This window comes from Columba livia, chromosome 1 (assembly GCF_036013475.1).
Source record: "Columba livia isolate bColLiv1 breed racing homer chromosome 1, bColLiv1.pat.W.v2, whole genome shotgun sequence".
Classification (NCBI taxonomy): Eukaryota; Metazoa; Chordata; class Aves; order Columbiformes; family Columbidae; genus Columba; species Columba livia.
In genome coordinates this window covers 175765172-175783481 of record NC_088602.1, presented here as the reverse complement: position 1 = coordinate 175783481, position 18310 = coordinate 175765172, and the positions used below count along the sequence as shown (strand labels likewise).

The 18310-nt window shown below is 36.8% G+C and overlaps 1 protein-coding gene across 1 annotated transcript in view; it reads left to right on the top strand.

Moving 5' to 3' along the window:
- LEMD3 (LEM domain containing 3) overlaps positions 1 to 18310 on the top strand; it is a 49027-nt gene that overhangs the window by 19262 nt on the left and 11455 nt on the right. The window contains exons 2-7 of the mRNA XM_021283946.2: positions 3052 to 3089; positions 5409 to 5475; positions 13123 to 13190; positions 15037 to 15116; positions 15192 to 15340; positions 17435 to 17536. Of these exons, the coding sequence (XP_021139621.2) occupies positions 3052 to 3089; positions 5409 to 5475; positions 13123 to 13190; positions 15037 to 15116; positions 15192 to 15340; positions 17435 to 17536 (504 nt within the window). The remainder of the gene's footprint in view (positions 1 to 3051; positions 3090 to 5408; positions 5476 to 13122; positions 13191 to 15036; positions 15117 to 15191; positions 15341 to 17434; positions 17537 to 18310) is intronic.

Sequence of the window (18310 nt, the reverse complement as noted above, 5' to 3'; positions counted from 1 at the left end):
TTGTTTGTTGCTGTAACTACTACAAATTTGAGCCATGGTATAAAAAAAGATACAAAGCTGCTAGAGAGTGTCCAGAAGAGGGCTGCAAAGTTGGTGGAGGGTTTGCAAAGGAAGCCGTATGAGGAGCAGCTGAAGTCACTTGGTTTGTTCAGCTTGGAAAAGAGGAGACTGAGAAGAGACCGCATCATGGTCTACAGCTTCCTCACAAGGGGAGGAGGAATGGCAGGAAGGCGCTGAACTCTTTAGTGACTGATGACAGAACCCAAGGGAATGGCAGGAAGATGTGCCGGGGGAGGTTTAGGTTGGACATGAGGAAAAGGTTCTTCACCCAGAGGGTGGTGGAGCACTGGAACAGGCTCCCCAGGGAGGTGTCACAGCCCCAAGCCTGAAAGTGTTCAAAAAGAGACTGGACAACGCTCTCAGACACATGGTGTGCACTGTGGGGTTGTCATATGCAGGGACAGGAGTTGGACTCTATGATCCTTGTGGGTCTCTTCCAACTCGGGATATTCTATGATTCTGTGGTGAGGAGAGGCAAACATCTGTATTGCTTTGTAAATTCAGTGTTTTAATTTATCCAAATACAAAGTGGCTCACCAGTGAGATTGACTTTACACTGGGATTGTGATGCGCAGCAAGTCTGAGTGTAATAACCCTGTTGCTTTCACTCAATTGCTGTACTGTCCTAGTGTATGTAGAATTGCAGCGGCCAGTTTTCAGTTTGCATCTTCGTGGGCATGAAGTATTGCATTTGTACGTATTCATGGCTTTCATTAGCACTAAAATGTATGTTTGTCAAGTATACTGAAATCTATACACTTGTGTCTCATGACCCCCATTCCCTGCCCCCTCCAATCTAAAACCACATAATCAAGATTTCATGTATGCTCAATAAGACTGACCTTGGGAAGAGCCCCTAATTACATAATTATCCTGTCTGGATAACTAATGATCAAACTGGAAGGTCGGCAGTCATCTAGAGCCTTGGCAGTGTTTCTCTAATCCTATTTTAGGCTATTCAGATTAAAAGTTTAGTGTACTGGGAATGTTCTGCTAAGTTAATAAATGAAATACAGAAAAGCTTTTTAAAGTTGGTAGCTTGATAATCTAGTAGGCAGTGTCCGAGAATGTGTGCCTGTAGAATGAAATTGTAAAGTGGGATAGGGTTTGGTTTACAAGGGTGCTTAAACATCATCTGCTTCTATGAGTTTTAATTAATCTGATATCTGAATGAAGTATTCAGGTGTCTGTGAAAACCAGTCCCTGTGTTTCGGTGGTTTTGGTTTTTGTGTGTGTGGTAGGATTTTAAAAAAAATTTTATTAATCTGTGGTGTCAGAAGAAGCTGGCACATGGACATGGTTTCAGAGTCAAGCTTTCTTCACTCAGAGCATTTCCATTGCTGTATCTGGCTGCTGCCAGCAGTGCTGTGGAAGTTTGTGCGGGTAATAAAAATTACATTATTTTACAAATAATTATTTTCTTGTTTTATCTATATATATCTATATATTTTTCCAGTTGCTTATCCAAATGCTATTACACTTGGCAAAGGTTAGGGAACCCTTGGTTTATAAGCTGGTCCTTAGTTTCTTTTGTATCCTTCATTTGTCCTAAATGAGAAATCTGAGCCATGAATGTGATCTCTTGTGTCCACCTTTATTTCTCTTTATTTCCCCCCCATTTATGACTAAATTAACTGTTCAGCTTAATAATCATGGTTATGGTTCAGGAGTCAAGGTATGTGTAAAACAGTTGACTGTTGGGGAGGCATGTTGTGTGAATATCTTTACCCATGGGAGTGCCTCAAAAGAAAGTCAAATTGGTGAGCACTATCAGAGGCTGTTGCTGAGTTACCTTCAGATGCAAGCAGAAATGCTGTGTAAATGGCTGCAATATCTGGGGTGGTGGGCTGGGTGTAATTATATCATGTAAATGAATATACATATTTTGGTCACTGTTTAAGATGGTACTTTTCTTTTACTGTACTTTGGTATAGAAAGTTGAACTGCAGTATTTCAAAATGCACAAAATTATTTGCAGACTGAGATTTATTCCACATTCTCTATGCACAGACACCAGACCTAGAAGTAGTGGAAAGTGCTCTTTTTTGTTTGGAAGAACTCTACTTTTGTTAGAACTGTATATGGAACAGTGTGCCTCTTCATGTGGGTACCTGTTCTTGGGGTGCTTTCAGCATCAGTGTGATAACATTAACAACCTAGACCTTCAATTTTCTGTCAGGTTTCCTGGGATACTTTTTAAAATTTATTTTTGTGTTTGTGCTTCGTGAACTATGGTCAGTAGCACCTTCATTTTCTGTTTGAATAGCAGGTAGAACTGCTGATTTCTGTATAAACTCAAACTGTGTTTGTAGCTTAGAAAGGCAAGGCAATATACTTTAATGGCAATTGCATCATGCCTTGGTAACTTTTTAGTTACCGGTTGGTCAGTCTGAAAGTGGAAGCATAGCACAAATTACTTGTCTGATTTCAGCTTCTTTTTATTGAAGAACATGTTTTTGTAACAAGGAGGAATATAACAGATAAATTTATGCTTTCAGGAGATGCAAAAAGTCCTTTACCAGTCCTTCTTTTCTAAGTAATGTAATCATGCTGCACTTTTCACCTGGACTTTCAGTGTGTCATCTCTCTTGTCAAAACAGAAAATGCTGATGACTTATACAAATTTGTGGTATGGATTATTGCTGAGTAAAAAAGTAGTTCTACCTTTTTGTTTTTTAAACTAGATAGTAAAACCTTTATTATTTCAATGCAACCGAGTCATTAAAGCAGGAGTGGCAAATGGCAAACATGGTTTTGTGAAATTTGCAAGTATACAGGATTCTGGTTTAATGTAAATGCTAGTATAATGTAGTATCAAATGTGGAGTTAAGTCAAAGGTTGATAGTTGTCTAATTGCTATTTGTCATATTACAGACTAATTTGTTTTTATCTAAAGATTACAGTGTTGTCATAAAGCTACAGTGTTGGTATACCTTTGTAATATTTTCAGACTCTACGGGAATTAATTTTTTTTTTCTATTTTTTTGACAGTCAAGAATCCCTTCAGTGAAGAACTACCAAAAATAAAAGTAAGTAAAACCACTTAAAATAGAGAGATATTTTTTTTTTTAGTCTGTCAAATGATTGTATAAAAACAATATAAATGTCTTCAGAAGGATGCAGTTTCAGAATATTGTGATGAGACAAATGCTCTTCTTGCGACTTTAATGTTTTAATTTTTTTTTCCATCTCAGGCAATATAACTAGGATTACATGATTTGGTTGTGGCACACTGGTTGCATGAAAAGAGTTACCTAATTTGTGTTTTAGAGCTATGGGAAAAACAGTGGTAGTGTAAGTTTGGAGGTCAGTTTCTCTCTTTAATTGTTACCATTTGGCTGCTTAACCTTGAAAGGGCAGCTGATAAGAGATGATTCACTTGAAACTCCAGGGTCTTAGAAAAGCAACTGTTAGCCTCCTTGAGGAAATGAATTTAAAAGTTTGTCTTTTTAATTTTTACTCTGTTCTGTAACTTGGTTCTGTATTCACTCTTTCAACTGGAATATTGGGATAACCATTTTTGAGATATTACCTTTGAAGGTATCTCTATTATTCTTAGTTCTGCAACATGTGTTTTTGGTGGTTCTCTTCTGGCCTTCAGTCTTTTTGCTTGGACTGTAAACATAGTGTTCTGCTTTTGCTAGGCATATATAAGCAAGTATTGCAAGATAATTATGTGAGATTTTTTTTTTTGGTCTAGGATTGAGCCCTCCAAAAGTGAATGATTGTGTATGTTAAGTAGGTAGACTTGGCTAGTTACTTGGGAAGAAAATGTTTCTGAATCTGTTGAACAAATAAAATTTTGTGAGGTAAATTATGAGGATTCTTTCAGAATGACTTTAGTGCAGAGAGAATGTCTTGTGCACTTGACAGCTTGAGAACCATTTTAATGTTACTTTCTTCTGTGTTTCTTGTGTATTGTTCCATAGTAATCCTGCTCCATGATTGATTGCTTGTTGGCTACGAAGGTTATACTGTTCAGTTCCTTCCTTTACGTGGTCTGACCATTAATTTAAGAAAAGAGAGCTTGGTTGCAAACATGTTTCACGTGTCTGTCTCAGTGTAGCTATTAATGAAGTCATGGGTGTACTTACAGGCAAATAAATGGAACTTGGATTACTGCTGTTTGTGTGCAGTAGAGGACCGATTTTCCTCTTCTGCCATGCCCAGTATTTTCCAGCTAGGAAATGAGTTCATAAAATTGGTTACTTTCCTAGAGAGTACCAACTATAGCAATTCAATCTCGGTTAGGGTTTTATAGGACCAGAATAGGGAGAGGTGATGCTGGTAATTGTTGAAACTGTCTATGGGAATAAATTTGTCACATGTTTGATCAATGAAAGAAGGATTCTACTTTTTGGTAGCAGTTTTCTTACAGAAAGAAAAATGTAGCATTCAGATTTTAAAATTCTGTCAGATAGTGCTGGTATATCAGGGAATTAAAGTATATTTAGGTTTTTTTCAGTGTGAGTGTAATCAGCAGATGCACAAACTGGAAAATTACTTTCCTTGCATATTTTCTGAATATGCTTTAGTCTTACCTCAGCCATTTGACTCTGCCCCAGGAGTCAGAGCCAACTTAAAAAAAACAACCACCTAAACATGTTTTAGAGTGGCCTTTTGTACTAGGTGTATATAATTTCAGGTTCCTCCTCTTCATATTTTAAATAATTCATTATAATATAAAATGTTTCTGAATTTGTTCAATATCTTGATAGTTTAACTCCCCTATAAGTAACAATTACATGGCATTTCATATTCATGCTTGTTTGGGGAATTAGGGCTTTTTATACTAGTGGCATATGCAGGAACTATCAGCAAGATTGTTGTCCACAGCTTTTTGTTTTATTTTGTTTTTTAATTAGTTTACTGTAGTTTGAAGATAGACAGCAAAAAATCTTACGTGGGAATATGACCAGATGGTTCTTTAGTGTGGCTTGTATGGAGTGTCACTGCACATTTATTAATAATAAAAGCGTTTTATTTTTTACATAGTGAATATGTAAAAAACCCACCCACCAAACTTCTTTTGGGTCATTGTACTGTTCTCTTAGCAACATTAAAATGACCTTTTGAGCTGTTAGTTTTAACTGGCAGATCCATCAGAGTCTAGGCTGCAGTCTAGTTTATTTTCAATCAAGATCTGAAAAATCAATATTGTGAATACTTTGTTTCAAAATCTATTGCTTGCATCCTTGTTGGTGTGTGAAACACTACAGCTTTCCACCTGTATGTGTGAAAACCTTTTCTTTTTGTTTTCATAGTATATAAAGATCTTCTTGTTAAATGGAAGAAAATAAATCTCTACTAATGTTTGTTTTAACATTAATGTGTTTTTCTGATTTTAGGAAGATGAAATAAGTCTCATGATGAACAGCCTATATGCACTGCATGATAAATTGGCACAAGTAGCAGGTAACACTTGAAAAATATTGTGACTAAGAGTGTTATGGCAACAGCTACAAAGAAGTCTATGCTCAGATAGCGATTTGCAGCAACTGATATATGCCAAGGCCCTGACAGCCGTTTAGAGTTCTGTTTTGGGAAACTAGAAATCCCATTTCTAGTTCACTTACACTGCCTTTTTCACCAGTGTAGTACCTTTTGTTGCAATATTTTTTGTTAAACAGGATAGGCTGTTGAATATTTTGATCCTGTATGTTTTTTTTTATGTAATGTCTTAATTCTTTATTAGTATGATTTCATTATTTTTTTTTAAATATGCCATATATGAAGAGGAATATATATATATATATATATATATATATTTTAAAGGTAGTTATTTCACTGTAGTGGAAATATGTCTGAAAAACAATATTTTACAACAATTAGAAAATACTTACTAATACAAAGAACAATAGCTGTTGAACAAGATTGCCATGTTAGACAAAATAGTTCAACCTAACCATACTAATTATATAGTAATGAAAAGTGTTGTGTATAGTAACATGTCAGAGATTATGTTTAGTATGAGTTATTGAATATTCAAAGTAAAGAATACAGTTCTTTTGCCTGAAGTCGTAATTAACACAGCTTTAAACTGCATAGATATTTACACATCATAATCAGGAAATGGTAAAGTTAAGACTGTCTTTATAACTTTGTCATCTCATGAGTGTGAGTTACAGCAGAACCTATTTCATGGCTTATTAAGCCATTTATTTATCATCCCTGCTAATTGAGTCCATAATGCGTTTAGGAGGCAGTGCCTCAGTTTTTGTTTAAGCTTTACTGTTCTTTGTGCCAACTATTTGTTTTGCAACAGCAAGTTTCATCAAGAAGGCTTTTCCACACTTCTCAAACATTAAAAAAATGTGGAAACCACTCTGTGTAAGACAGGAGGTTGACAATTTAATGTCAGGTCTCTATAGGAAATGTGAGAAATCTGAGCAGCTTTGTAATACCTTCAAATTTCAAGAGTCATCTTCCTGCAGAAGCTTTTTGTTTCCAGAGAATTTACACTATCCACTGTGAATGAAATAGCTGTTTGGACAAAACCCACAGATTTCTTCTTGTTTACATTAATCTTTAACCCAAAAAATAGTGAAAGAATTATGTTTAACCTGAGTGCATGCAAAGTAATAGTTGGCTTTAGTCTTCATTTTGTTGCTTTCTCACTGTGAATGCCTTGCAGTGTAGATCTTTCACAGGTCAGTTACATCTTGCTACATTTTTATCTGTTTCAAAACTATTTCATACTTAATAGATAATTCTGTACTATAGATAATTGGAAGCAAAAGATTTATTTTGTTGTTGTTTTTTCCATGTGGGATAGCCAAACTGCAGTGTATAGGAATGTCTTACAAGACCCATAGCTGTGTGTAGTAGAGCACTGGCTTTGGAAGTAATGGGTTTCTGCTACTTCTCTCCCTCTATTTGAAAACAAAATATAAGTTTGCTCTTCTCTCAGTGTGTCATTTGGTCCATTGTGGCCATACAGCAAACAATGTACTTGCCTGGATAAAAAGGTTTGGCTGTGAAAGAAAGGGGATTTTCTTTGTTAGCTGAGGCTTACTTCTGTGCATGTACACTTACAAGAATGTTTATCTGTCTGTCTTATGAGAGAAATTTGTGTGCTTCAAGATGACTGCTTTCTTCTCCAGGTGCGTTAATCTCTATTAGTCTGTTCCTGGCCAGGAAAATCTTCAGTACTTACTTTCAAAAAATACAGCTATACTTTCTGGTTAGGTGATCCCCAAACTGAAGCTGAGTTCTGAAATTACCTGCTTGCTCAGCAGAATAGCTTTTGTGCAGTCTGAAGAATGACCTAATTCCTCTGTACTTAAAAATTATCCTTGATGCCTGGTTTCTTAAGGTATGAGAGGAACAAGTCTAACATCCATTTTTGAACACCATATTGATGTAGGCCTGGCACAATGTCTGGAAGCTGTTTAAAAGTCATAGAACACAGAAGGCTGCTAGAGGATGTAGGGTTTAAAAATGTTGATCTTGTACATAGTGCACCACTTCAAAAGGAATATAGTTTTAGTGAAAGTGGCGCTTTTCAGGTCTCTCTGTCACATACTTGGAAAAGTTTCTCTTATTTCAGACTTGGCTATGAATAATTTGTTCATGTTAAAAATATTAATATTAAAAAGCCAGGCTGGAAACTTGCAGGAGGCTGTTCTGTTAAGCTTTATTCAACATCGTGACTACCATGTAGATGGTCACTTCAAAATTTGGTTTCTAGCCCTCTTTGTTTTATTAGAGTTCTTAAACTTCTACTGAGCTGGTTTCTTGCCTTGTCAACTTCAACTAGAAAGGAAGTGATGGGGCTTTTATTTTAGAAGGTGAAACACTGGAAATTGTTTCAAGGAAGAAAAAGTCAGGATAACAGTGGTTTAGTTTTATTTGCCTTAATATACTATGTTCCAGCTGTAGATGCCTATTCTCTACTGTGGTGCTCTGATATGATGAAAAATGATTTAATTATCCTATATGAAAATAAAATGCCTTTAATGCGTCATTGTTCTCAGAATTGCTAGTCTGCCAAGCCAATTGTAACACCTTAACTCACAAGAAACTAGACAGAGAAGCAGTATCTACTCATCCAGTTCTAAGTTGAAGTTTGTTTCCTGTGTTCTTGCCTAATGGTTCAACCTTTCTTCAAAGCAGTGACTTGTTATAGACAGGATGTATTTCAGTGCCTAACACTTTCTCCTAATCCAAAATATGTGCTTTATGTAAATTAGACTTCCTTCAGGCTTATGTTAATTACTGTATGTCTTGGTCTTTCATGGAGAGACTTCAATAGTCCATTTTCAGTTAGGCTTGCAAAATGAATAAACCTGACCACTATATCTACAAGAAGCAGTCAGCTACCCATGGGTATGACAATACTTTGTTGTACGTAAAGAATTTTTTTGTAGTTAGATGTTGCTTTTGCTTTGTATTCTTCATTAAGTGATGATCTATGAGACTGTTTCCTTCTGAACTAATGAACAGCACGGGTCCTTGAGATGCAGGGCTGAATTAGACTCCCATATGCAATAAGGCTTACTGATAAATCCATGGCTGGAAGGAAAATCCTGGCAAAACACTAATATTGCTTAATATTTATTTCAAGTGTCAACTACTGTATCTGATTGCTGTCAGAGGCTCACTGTTCTGTTGTTCTCCTTAATCTTTAGTTCTTTGGGTGATTGATATTGTGCTGTTTCCAACCAGTGATTTAGAGACTATTTAGTGAGTTCTGGTCTTCTGCAGTGTTATTAAACTGTTGAATTAGCCTTTGGGAGATTAGGTATTCTCACTTGGCTCTTGCAACACTTGTTCTGCTCTTACTTTTCTTCAGCTACCCATTTTGGTGTCCTGCTGCAAGTAACCTGGAAGCATGAGACCTGCTAAACCTTTTATACACTGTTTACTTTTTGGATTGGTTGACTGTATCACATCAAGCTGTGAGCTAGAGATCTGTGCTAAATTCATGTATTCCTTAAAGTATTAGATTTCCACTGAGTTTTGATTCTGGTACTTTAAAATAATGATTTACATTGTAAAGGAAATACTTAACAGAAATATTCAGAATTTTAACTTTATATGGTGCAGGTTGTAAATTAAGATAAATGCCCAAATGAAAGTCAGTTTCAAAAATTCTAGCCTGCATGGAAAAGCTGATCTGACTTACTTTATGTATTGAAAACAATTGTGAGAACAGACATAAATGTTCCTTTAGAACTGAGGCTTTAGTTTCTTTCTGTTCACATTTTTGAGGAGAACTCAACTTCTTATGTGGCTTGCCTAAGTAACCTAATGTAGATTCATATAATGTCCCGAGTTGGAAGGGACCCACAAGGATCATAGAGTCCAACTCCTGTCTCTGCATATGACAACCCCACAGTTCACACCATGTGTCTGAGGGTGTTGTCCAGTCTCTTGTTGAACACTCTCAGGCTTGGGGCTGTGACACCTCCCTGGGGAGCCTGTTCCAGTGCTCCACCACCCTCTGGGTGAAGAACCTTTTCCTAATGTGTAGCCTAAACCCCCATGGCACATCTTCCTGCCGCTCCCTTGAGTTCTGTTGTCAGTCATTAAATAGTTTGGTGCGTGCCCTTCGTCCTCCCCTTGTGAGGAAGCTGTAGACCATGATGAGGTATCTCCTCAGTCTCTTTCAAGCTGAACAAACCAAGTGACTTTAGCTGCTCCTCATACAGCTTCCTCTCCAAACCCTTCACCAACTTCACAGCCTTCTTCTGGACACTCTCCAGTGGCTTTATATCTTTTTTTATCCTGTGGCACCCAGAACTGCACACAGAGCTCCAGGTGAGACCGCACCAGTGCAGAGCAGAGTGGGATAATCACCTCCCTCACCCATCTGACAATGCTGTGCTTGATGCACCCAGGACACGGTTGCCCCCTTGGTTGCCAGGGCACACTGTTGGCTCATGTTCAACTTGCCATCGACCAGAACCGTGCTGGGATGTGTTACTTCTTGCCTCCCTACAAAGATGAGTGGAATGGTTCTCTGCACTTGAAACTGAAGTGATCCGTGCCCAAGGGAAGTTTGAGTGCAAAGACCCATACTTTCGCTAAGCTTGCAATAGACATTTTAACAGAGGGTCAGATTTTGCAAAGAGCTATATTGCAGCAGACCTGTGTAAAGGCTTTTGCCTCTGTTTCAGTTTTATTCCTGGATATAGGGCCTCAAATGGAACAGTTGGGAAATATTTTTGGCTCAGACTATGGAAAGTGGGTTTCCAAGCCAAGTGGTTAATGATTGCACCAAAGTTATTCAAAATAAGCCTTCATTTGCAGAACTATTAGCTAAAGCGGTGACTGAAATGGCATATAGGAATATCCTGCTGTTTGCAGTAAAATAGAAGGCTGTCTGACTTGTGAATTGCCTAACTTTCTGCAGGCTTTCAAATTCATGAGTTTCTCAGAAGAAAGCTGTTAAATGGTTCTTAGCAATAGCAGGGCTGGAATGAGAAACTGCGTCTCCAACAGCTTTTTGTACAGGACTGAAACTCGGTAACACTGATTAGTTTTCTTGTTTCAAGAGTGGGAGGCAAGATGAAAGTGATCCTTTCCCCCCACCCAGCCTTGCACAAGGCTAATTTGAACTGATGGGCCTTAGACATAGTTAGAGCTTAGGCAGCGAAGGCGATTTTAACTGTTAAACTTGTTCAGGGGGAATACAGTCTGAAAAAAAATCAGAAGCAGGACTGTGAGGAAGTTGTCTGCTGGTTTTCAAAGATGAGACCAGGATTTGTGGAGCTAGTGTATTGGCTGCATACTGCATAAATGTAATTCCTGGAAGAATGCAAATAAGATTAGAATTTTAAACTACTGAAGTAATACAGTAGTCCCTCATCTAAGGGAGCTTTTGTCCTCTTGCAAGAGGTAATATTGTGTTCTTATAAGACTGAAAATGCAAAATTAATCCTAAAACGTGTTTTTAAGAATTCATTTTTCACAATCTGATCTCCTGTTAGTGTGTTTTGTTTGTTTTTCTGTGTATTAGCCTCACCCTTTCTAGTCTTTCTTATTTATTTCATAAATGGGTTTTCCTGCTTGTCTAGATAATTAAAAAAAGCAAACAAACAAAAGTACCTGAGCAGAAGAATCTCATCCCCTGCTCTCACAAGCTCTTTTGGTCAATCAAATTATGGCCGAGGTGCTTTTTCTGTGTTAGAAAGACCTCAGGAAGGCTTAGGTCTTGCTGAACAACAAAAAGAAGCTTAAATGGATGAATACCCATCAGACTTGCTCCTCATAAAACGTAATACCTCATTGAGGTTGTGGATATGGCTTCTACAGAGATACATTTTGGTTTTGTTGTATTTATTCCATCAGTTGTAGATTTAAAACACTATGTTTACAGCAGAGACTGAGTAGGATACATAGTTGTCCCAAGTTGCTAATCTTGAAACACAGAACCACTGATGATTACACATGTGAATTTACATGTTGTAGAGTTTATGCTGCACAAAAAGAATGTCTGCCAAAATTACACAGAGGAATAGCCTATAACTCCAGTTGTTGTGCTGACTTCTGAATTCAGTGTTATTTGGCAAAGGCCACATCAGTTTACACCAGTGATCTCTGGAGTTTTGCTGTTACAGTAAACTCACACACTTTGAAAATCTAAGGTGTCATATGTTAATTATCAAGTGGAGCCACTTTTAAAGTAGTCTTTTCAGTGCTTGATTGAAAGTATGTACATGCACGCAGGCTCGTAGTTCCAGCAGCACTTCTAGACCAGACCACATATGCACGCTCTTAAAAACAGTGTTCCTGTTCCTCTGTAACCAAGCAGTAAGAGAAGAGCATCCCTATTACGGTCGTGTGCTTGCAAGGCCAAACTCACTTAAATCTGTTGAAGTGTATTGAAAAAAAACTTTGCTTTAGCATTGTAAAAACACTTATTTCTTTGCAACTCCCTGCTGTGAGTTAGACGTGAAGATGCTTCTCCATAACCTGCTAGCGTCTTCTAATTTTTGCTCAGATTGCCTTGAATGTTCTCATTTGTGTTGTTGCTCCATTTAAAGGGTATTCTAGTGTGGAGTAATTCCAACTTTAAAGACTTTGTAGGAGTATAAGAAAAAGTTTGTATTTTGTATATGCATTAATATCTTAAACTTTCCTAGCCTTGCTTTGGGAATAGTACAGCTTGGCATGGATTTAGGAAGGTAAGGCAGGTGTAACCTCAGCCAGGGAAGGACTGGATTTGTTGTTTCCTACTTTGTTTTGGTACAGTAAAATTGTAGTTATAGATGCTAAGATGATTTTTTTGTTGTTGTTTTTTAAAGATCAGGAAAAAAAGTCTTTGCCAGTCCCTGGGAGTTGTTCAGAAATGGTGGCTTAGAGACAGATAAAACTGGTGTTAGACACTTTCCATGTGACTTTGCCTTGGTAGGACTGTTGCTGCATTTTTTTGTTGTTGTTGTTCCATGAATCAAGTACCTTCAGTTTATCAAAGAAAATCAGGAAAATGATGACATGTGGCTGTGTGAGGGCTGACTATGCATGTAATACCTTATTTCCTGACTACTTCTGCATGCTTTCCAAAAGAATCAGGAGGATGATAAAACCAGCACTTTCAGGCCATATTGAGGTTGTGTGCTTATTCAGGAATCAATCTAAAATGTAGTAGCTTCATAGTGCCTGAAATACTATTATGGATACATTGCAACTGGAACTAACTTGGTCCATATAAAATATAATAATTTCAGAGTAAATGGAAATTATTTGGAAGAAGTTGAGTCAGGGTACAGCAACTCTTTTATTGTAACATCCTTTTGGTATTTCTTCATAGTGTTTTTTTGTTCTAATTTCAGTGTAAATACCAAAATGTACTTTCTGACCAGTGCATGAAGTTGTATTGATGTGATTTGTCCATATTATTAGCTGTGCCAATCTTCCATTTTTTTAACTTTTTTTGAAGGAGAAATTTGTCCAGAGCGTGGGTATTTTTTTCCATATTTTTAGTGGAACTTGTGAGAATTAGTGAGCTACTGCTGCTTGTGTAGATTGTGTTAACCGTCAGCTTGTGTTTAGGTGATTTTATTTTATATAATGCAATAATAAGTAGATCAAAATAAACAAGTTTTATTTTACCAGGGGAACATGAATGTGGCAGCTCTATTCAAAGAAATCTTACCGTCCAGGAGGCAGCTGCATATTTAAAAGTAAGCAAATGAGGTATTTTTCATTGGTTGTATGTAACATTTATATGAGTTGCAACTTGTAAGGCCTGGTTACATATCTAGTGTATTGATTAAATTTGACTTAGTTTTGAATGTTGTTTGGAAATGGTTGGAACTGATATCTTTAACATGTGCTACTTAGGATTTTTATTTGGGGATGTAGTGAGGTTTTGGGGGAGAGGGAAAGGGAATGAAATGGCTTAATTGTGATGGAAGTGACATAATGTGAATTGATAGAAACAGTTCACCAACACAAAAATCATAAGTTTATGAAATTCGAATCTCTAGAAGCTTGTCCGAAAATCATTATACTGATGCAAGACTTGTAGAAAAGGATACTGTCTTCCTTTCTTTGGGAGGAGAGGCTGATGCGTGGATTGGTGCAGTGGACCTGACAGGCAACTGCTGTACGAAGACACCATTCACTGATGCTTTAAATAGAAATGGTCAAAAAAGGCCTTTTTGTTAATTTGATAGGCGGACAGTATTATGAAATTCCACTCACTCTGCTGTCGTTCCCCTGCCTTGCTCCTCAAATAAAAGATGACTCTTGCCTCGTCTTGACAGCTGTAGGGTTTAATTTAGCCCACATTGGTATACCCTTCAGTGGAAAATTACTTGAAGCTTTTAAAAGGCTGAGAGTATAAGATTTCTTTGATTGTATGGAGGGGGGAGTTAACCTGATGTGACTTAAAATTTCTATAACTTGTATATTTAACATTTTGGCAAATGTTTACATAGTAGACAAAAAGGGACAGGTTAAGAGCATCCCGAAGAAACTGGTAACACTGGTTTATGGTTCGGCAGGGATATTCTATATCTGTTAAACCCAGTGTATTGTGAGAATACATTGGAGAAAAAAAGAGGTCAATGTCAGATAACTGAGGGTCTTACTCATCTATTGTGCTGAAAGAATGCCAGCTGTTATAACAACCATGTTAGCTCTGATAAGCTCAAATTTCATATGAAAATTTGTCACTTGGTATGAAGTCTTGTTTAACCCTCCAGTTCCTCATTTTGTGAGTATAAATATAACTCCTTTGCAGAATTTCACTGTTCAGTGATAAAACTTTAATATTTTACTCTCAAAGTGAAAATTAAACAGTTACTGTTTTTTCTTAAGTGCTTATCCTGTAATTCCAGGCTAGTTACATTATGGGAAGTTGAAAGGAAAGATGGAGATAAATATTTTTGGAGAGTGCAATTTCAAATACAATAGTAACTTCCGGTTTTCCTTTTCTTGTTCTGCAAAAGAACACGCAAGATGAACTATGGAGACAGCCTTAGCTCAGACAGTAGTGAATGTTAATGTTCTCCTACAATAGTTGATACCAACCAATTTAAAAAAAAAAAGTCAGTTTCCATATAGTAATGTCAGTTCTTGAGGTACAAACACCAGACTATTTGCAAAATATCAGTTAAAATTTATTTTCCTCAAGCTTCTTAAAAAAGAAAAAAAGACTTGAATTGCTTTCATAGGACCCATTGTCAGCTGGGTGCATTATCTAGTTTCAGTTTTACTCTTGAAGTAGATTTTCAATGAGCACCGCCTAGTGGCTGAATAATTCTTGCTGTAGATTAGAATTAGTGAAACGACGGATGTGGTGTGAGTTTTCAAACAGTCCTTAAGTTATGCTAGTAAGTCTGATAGCTGCTCATAGTGTGTATAGATTCACTTCTTGTAGTGAACATTTGTGCAAATTCTGAAGAATCAAGAACAAAACCGCATAGTTTTGGTTACTAATCTGTGTGGTCTTTGAATTTTATTGTGGTGTGATAACTTTCTGGTTATTTATGCAGTTACTCATTAGTATTTGTCTTTTGACAGAATTTAGATCCAGAATATGAAAGTGTACTTAACACAGCATTGGAATGGATCTTGAGTAGTGGAGAAGATGTTGGCATAAAGTAAGTGGTCTTTATTTCTTTATTTCTTTTGACAGAATTTATCCTTTTTCATTAATACTGTATATTTTTGAATAGGTGTCTCAGCAATGACCCTAATGAGATGGATGTCACTAATGTGACAGATGTGAAGTATTTGGAATCCACTAGTCCAAAGATGTCTTTCAGGTGTCGTTTTCGACGTGCATTTGTTAATGTAACTCACAGATTATCAATATTGCTTTTGGGTAAGTTAACTTAAAATCAAACTTTTTTGCTATATATTGTAAGTATGTGGGGAAAAGTAAGCACCATGTTTAGAGAAGGCTTTTATTCAACCATAAAACCTGGAGTTCCTACGAGTGTCTTGATTACAATGCAGTTCTGTTGCACCACTGTATTTTCACTTCAGTTACTGTCTGCTGCTGCTGTAGTCAGCTGAACTAAGTCCTTCTTTGGGAACTCTGCCTTTTTCCCTGACAAAGCAATACCTTGTGGCTTTCAAATATTCCAGTAAAAAGACATTATAGCCTTAATTTTGAGGCTATTTCTCTGTTGTTCCAGGAGCTTTGGAAACATAACTACAGAAGAGATGATTTTCCTGGTTTTAGGAAAAGTTGGATACCCAATATGATTATCACAAAAAAATTCTTACTTTTATGACTATGTTGTAAAAATGTACCTAATCCTTCAGTAAGAATTACTCATTTAGTCTTTGACAGTTCCCTAGTTGTTTCAAATTCTTTCAAGTTTATTTAATCCTTAACCATACTGAAAACTGTGCAGCATAAAAATGTGGTACAGCTGAGTGCAGACACTTGTCTCCTTTACGTGTGTCTGGTTACAAATATTGAAGATGCAGAGTTCATCTCATGCACCTATTGAATATTTAATAAATTGTTTAGCCCAATATCTTAACAAGTTCATGCTTATGAGCAGACCTGAGGCCTCCTTCACTAGCCTTTTGAAAAACCAAAAGAATCAAGGGCAAACTGTCCCAGATTGGAGTCTTTCAGATAATAGTGGATATGAGCATGGAATTGAGATGCAGAGATGAAACTGAGTAAATTGCTCTGTCTCTCAGCTTTCTCGTCTGTAAATGAGGTTAATATGGAGCACCTTTTCAAAAATAAACTATTGTATAAATGTTAGATGTATTGCCATTAACTGGCACCCATTGTGGCCTAAAATGGTGTCTTTCAGTCTTTGTATCAATTAACTTTGCCTTGGGATCACTGGTATATGAAACAAACTATGTAACTATAATTTGTGTATGCGTGGTGTTGGTGTTTGTTTTGTGGGGTTTTTTAATTGTTAAGAGATCACAGGTGTAGTGTTGCCCTCAGCCTGAGACAGAAGAAAGAATAATGTTTTTATTTTCAGTTTGTATGCTGGTGTTCCTAAGTAGATTGTCCTTTTTGGGAGTAATCTTTAAAGAAAAAGAGCATGCAGTACTTTGTTGCAAGAAATACAGATTTGTAGCTGAACTGAAGCAGTCCAAGTTAATTAGCTTGAGAGAGTTGGAGTTCTTCAGCCTAGAGAAGAAAACACTCCAGGAGACCTTATAGTAGCCTTCCAGTACCCAAGGGGACCTCCAAGAAAACTGAAGAGAGGCTTTTTACAAGGGCATGCAGTGATAGGGCAAGGGCTAATGGCTTTAAACTGAAAGAGGGTACATTTAGATAGAAGGTACATTAGATAGAAGGAAGAAATTCTTCACCATGAGGGTGATGAGGCACTGGAACATGTTGCCCAGAGAAGCTGCAGGTGTCCCATCCCTGCGTGTGTTCAAGGCCAGGCTGGATGTGGCTTTGAGCAACCTGATCCAGTGGAAGGTGTCCCTGCCCGTGGCAGCAGGGTTGGAACTAGGTGATCTTTAATGTCTCTCCTAGTCCAAACCACTCTATAATTCTGTGATATCTAAAGCATGTGACTTGTCTATGAATTCATTAATATTGTGCATTTTAAAATCTTAACATGTTTGAATTGTTAGTTTATGTGACTTTTGATATGACTTTGAATTTTTCCAATAAATTGTTTTATTATTTTTTCTTCACAAATGGGTAAAATTTCAAACCACAGTCATGGGATACCAGGCTGTTGTTAAAACAATGACATGTTTTTCTAAAGGTAACTGTTCTTCAGAGTTCAAGACTTTTTGTGTTGCTGTGTTAGTAAAATAGAAAATATTGACAGCGTGTACAGTGTATTTCACTAGCTTTGAACTTTAAGTACGTCAAAATGTTAGCTAATTCAACCAAACTCTGAAGTATGTGCTGCAAATTTTGTTAAATAACAGATGTTCTAGTACTGTCTAAAGAGTATTATACATCTTAATGCAGGTGTAGCAATGGTTTGGGGAGTCTTGCACTACATGAAATACCGTTGGGCAAAAGAGGAAGAAGAAACGAGGCAAATGTATGATATGGTGGTAAAAATCATAGGTATGGCTTCTTGAGTCGCATCTGATGTATCTGTATCAGCTCTGTATAAGCTTTCGAAGTACTGCTATTAATTCAGTTATGTTTTCTGCCTGTTTAGCTGTCAGTCATCATGCTGTTAGAGCTCTTAGTCAAATGTGTGGTTCATATGTTTTGTTTCTCTTTTTTTTTAATCTTCTAAACCTCATCAAAGCTTTTGGTAAAAAGATTGTAATTTCTGAATAACATCAACATGGCTGTAAAAAAATTCTCATTGACTTGGTGGTATTTCATCTTATTATCAAAAACAAATATAAATGCGATGCCACCAAAACTAGAAGTATGGTGACACGTTGCTTTCTGTATCTGTTTTTAAGCCATCTTTAGCTAAAATACCTACTTCTAAAATGTGTGTTAGCTCTCAGTTCCATCCTTAATGGCATTTCATAGAAAAAGCAGCTTTTTAATTAGTCACTTTGAGCAGAAAAAAATGTTACTAAAAGAGAATGCATAATAGACTTCTCAAATTCTGCTTTTTTACCTGAAGCTGCAATGTTTTCAGTAGTTTTTAAGCTCTGTTTTGGGATGAAATTTTACTAAAATTGTCTTATTACTTTCATTCATGGCAATCATCATAAATACAAAGATGGTAGACAAATTGTAGCTGTTTTCCTGGTTTTTAACATTTTCCTACCTTTTTTGCAAATCAAGTTTTGTTGCGGTGGGGGGAAAGCACTTTGTTTTCAAAGGTGGCTGTCTTTGCTAGCAGTTAAAAGTACCATTCAAGAGGAACTGCAA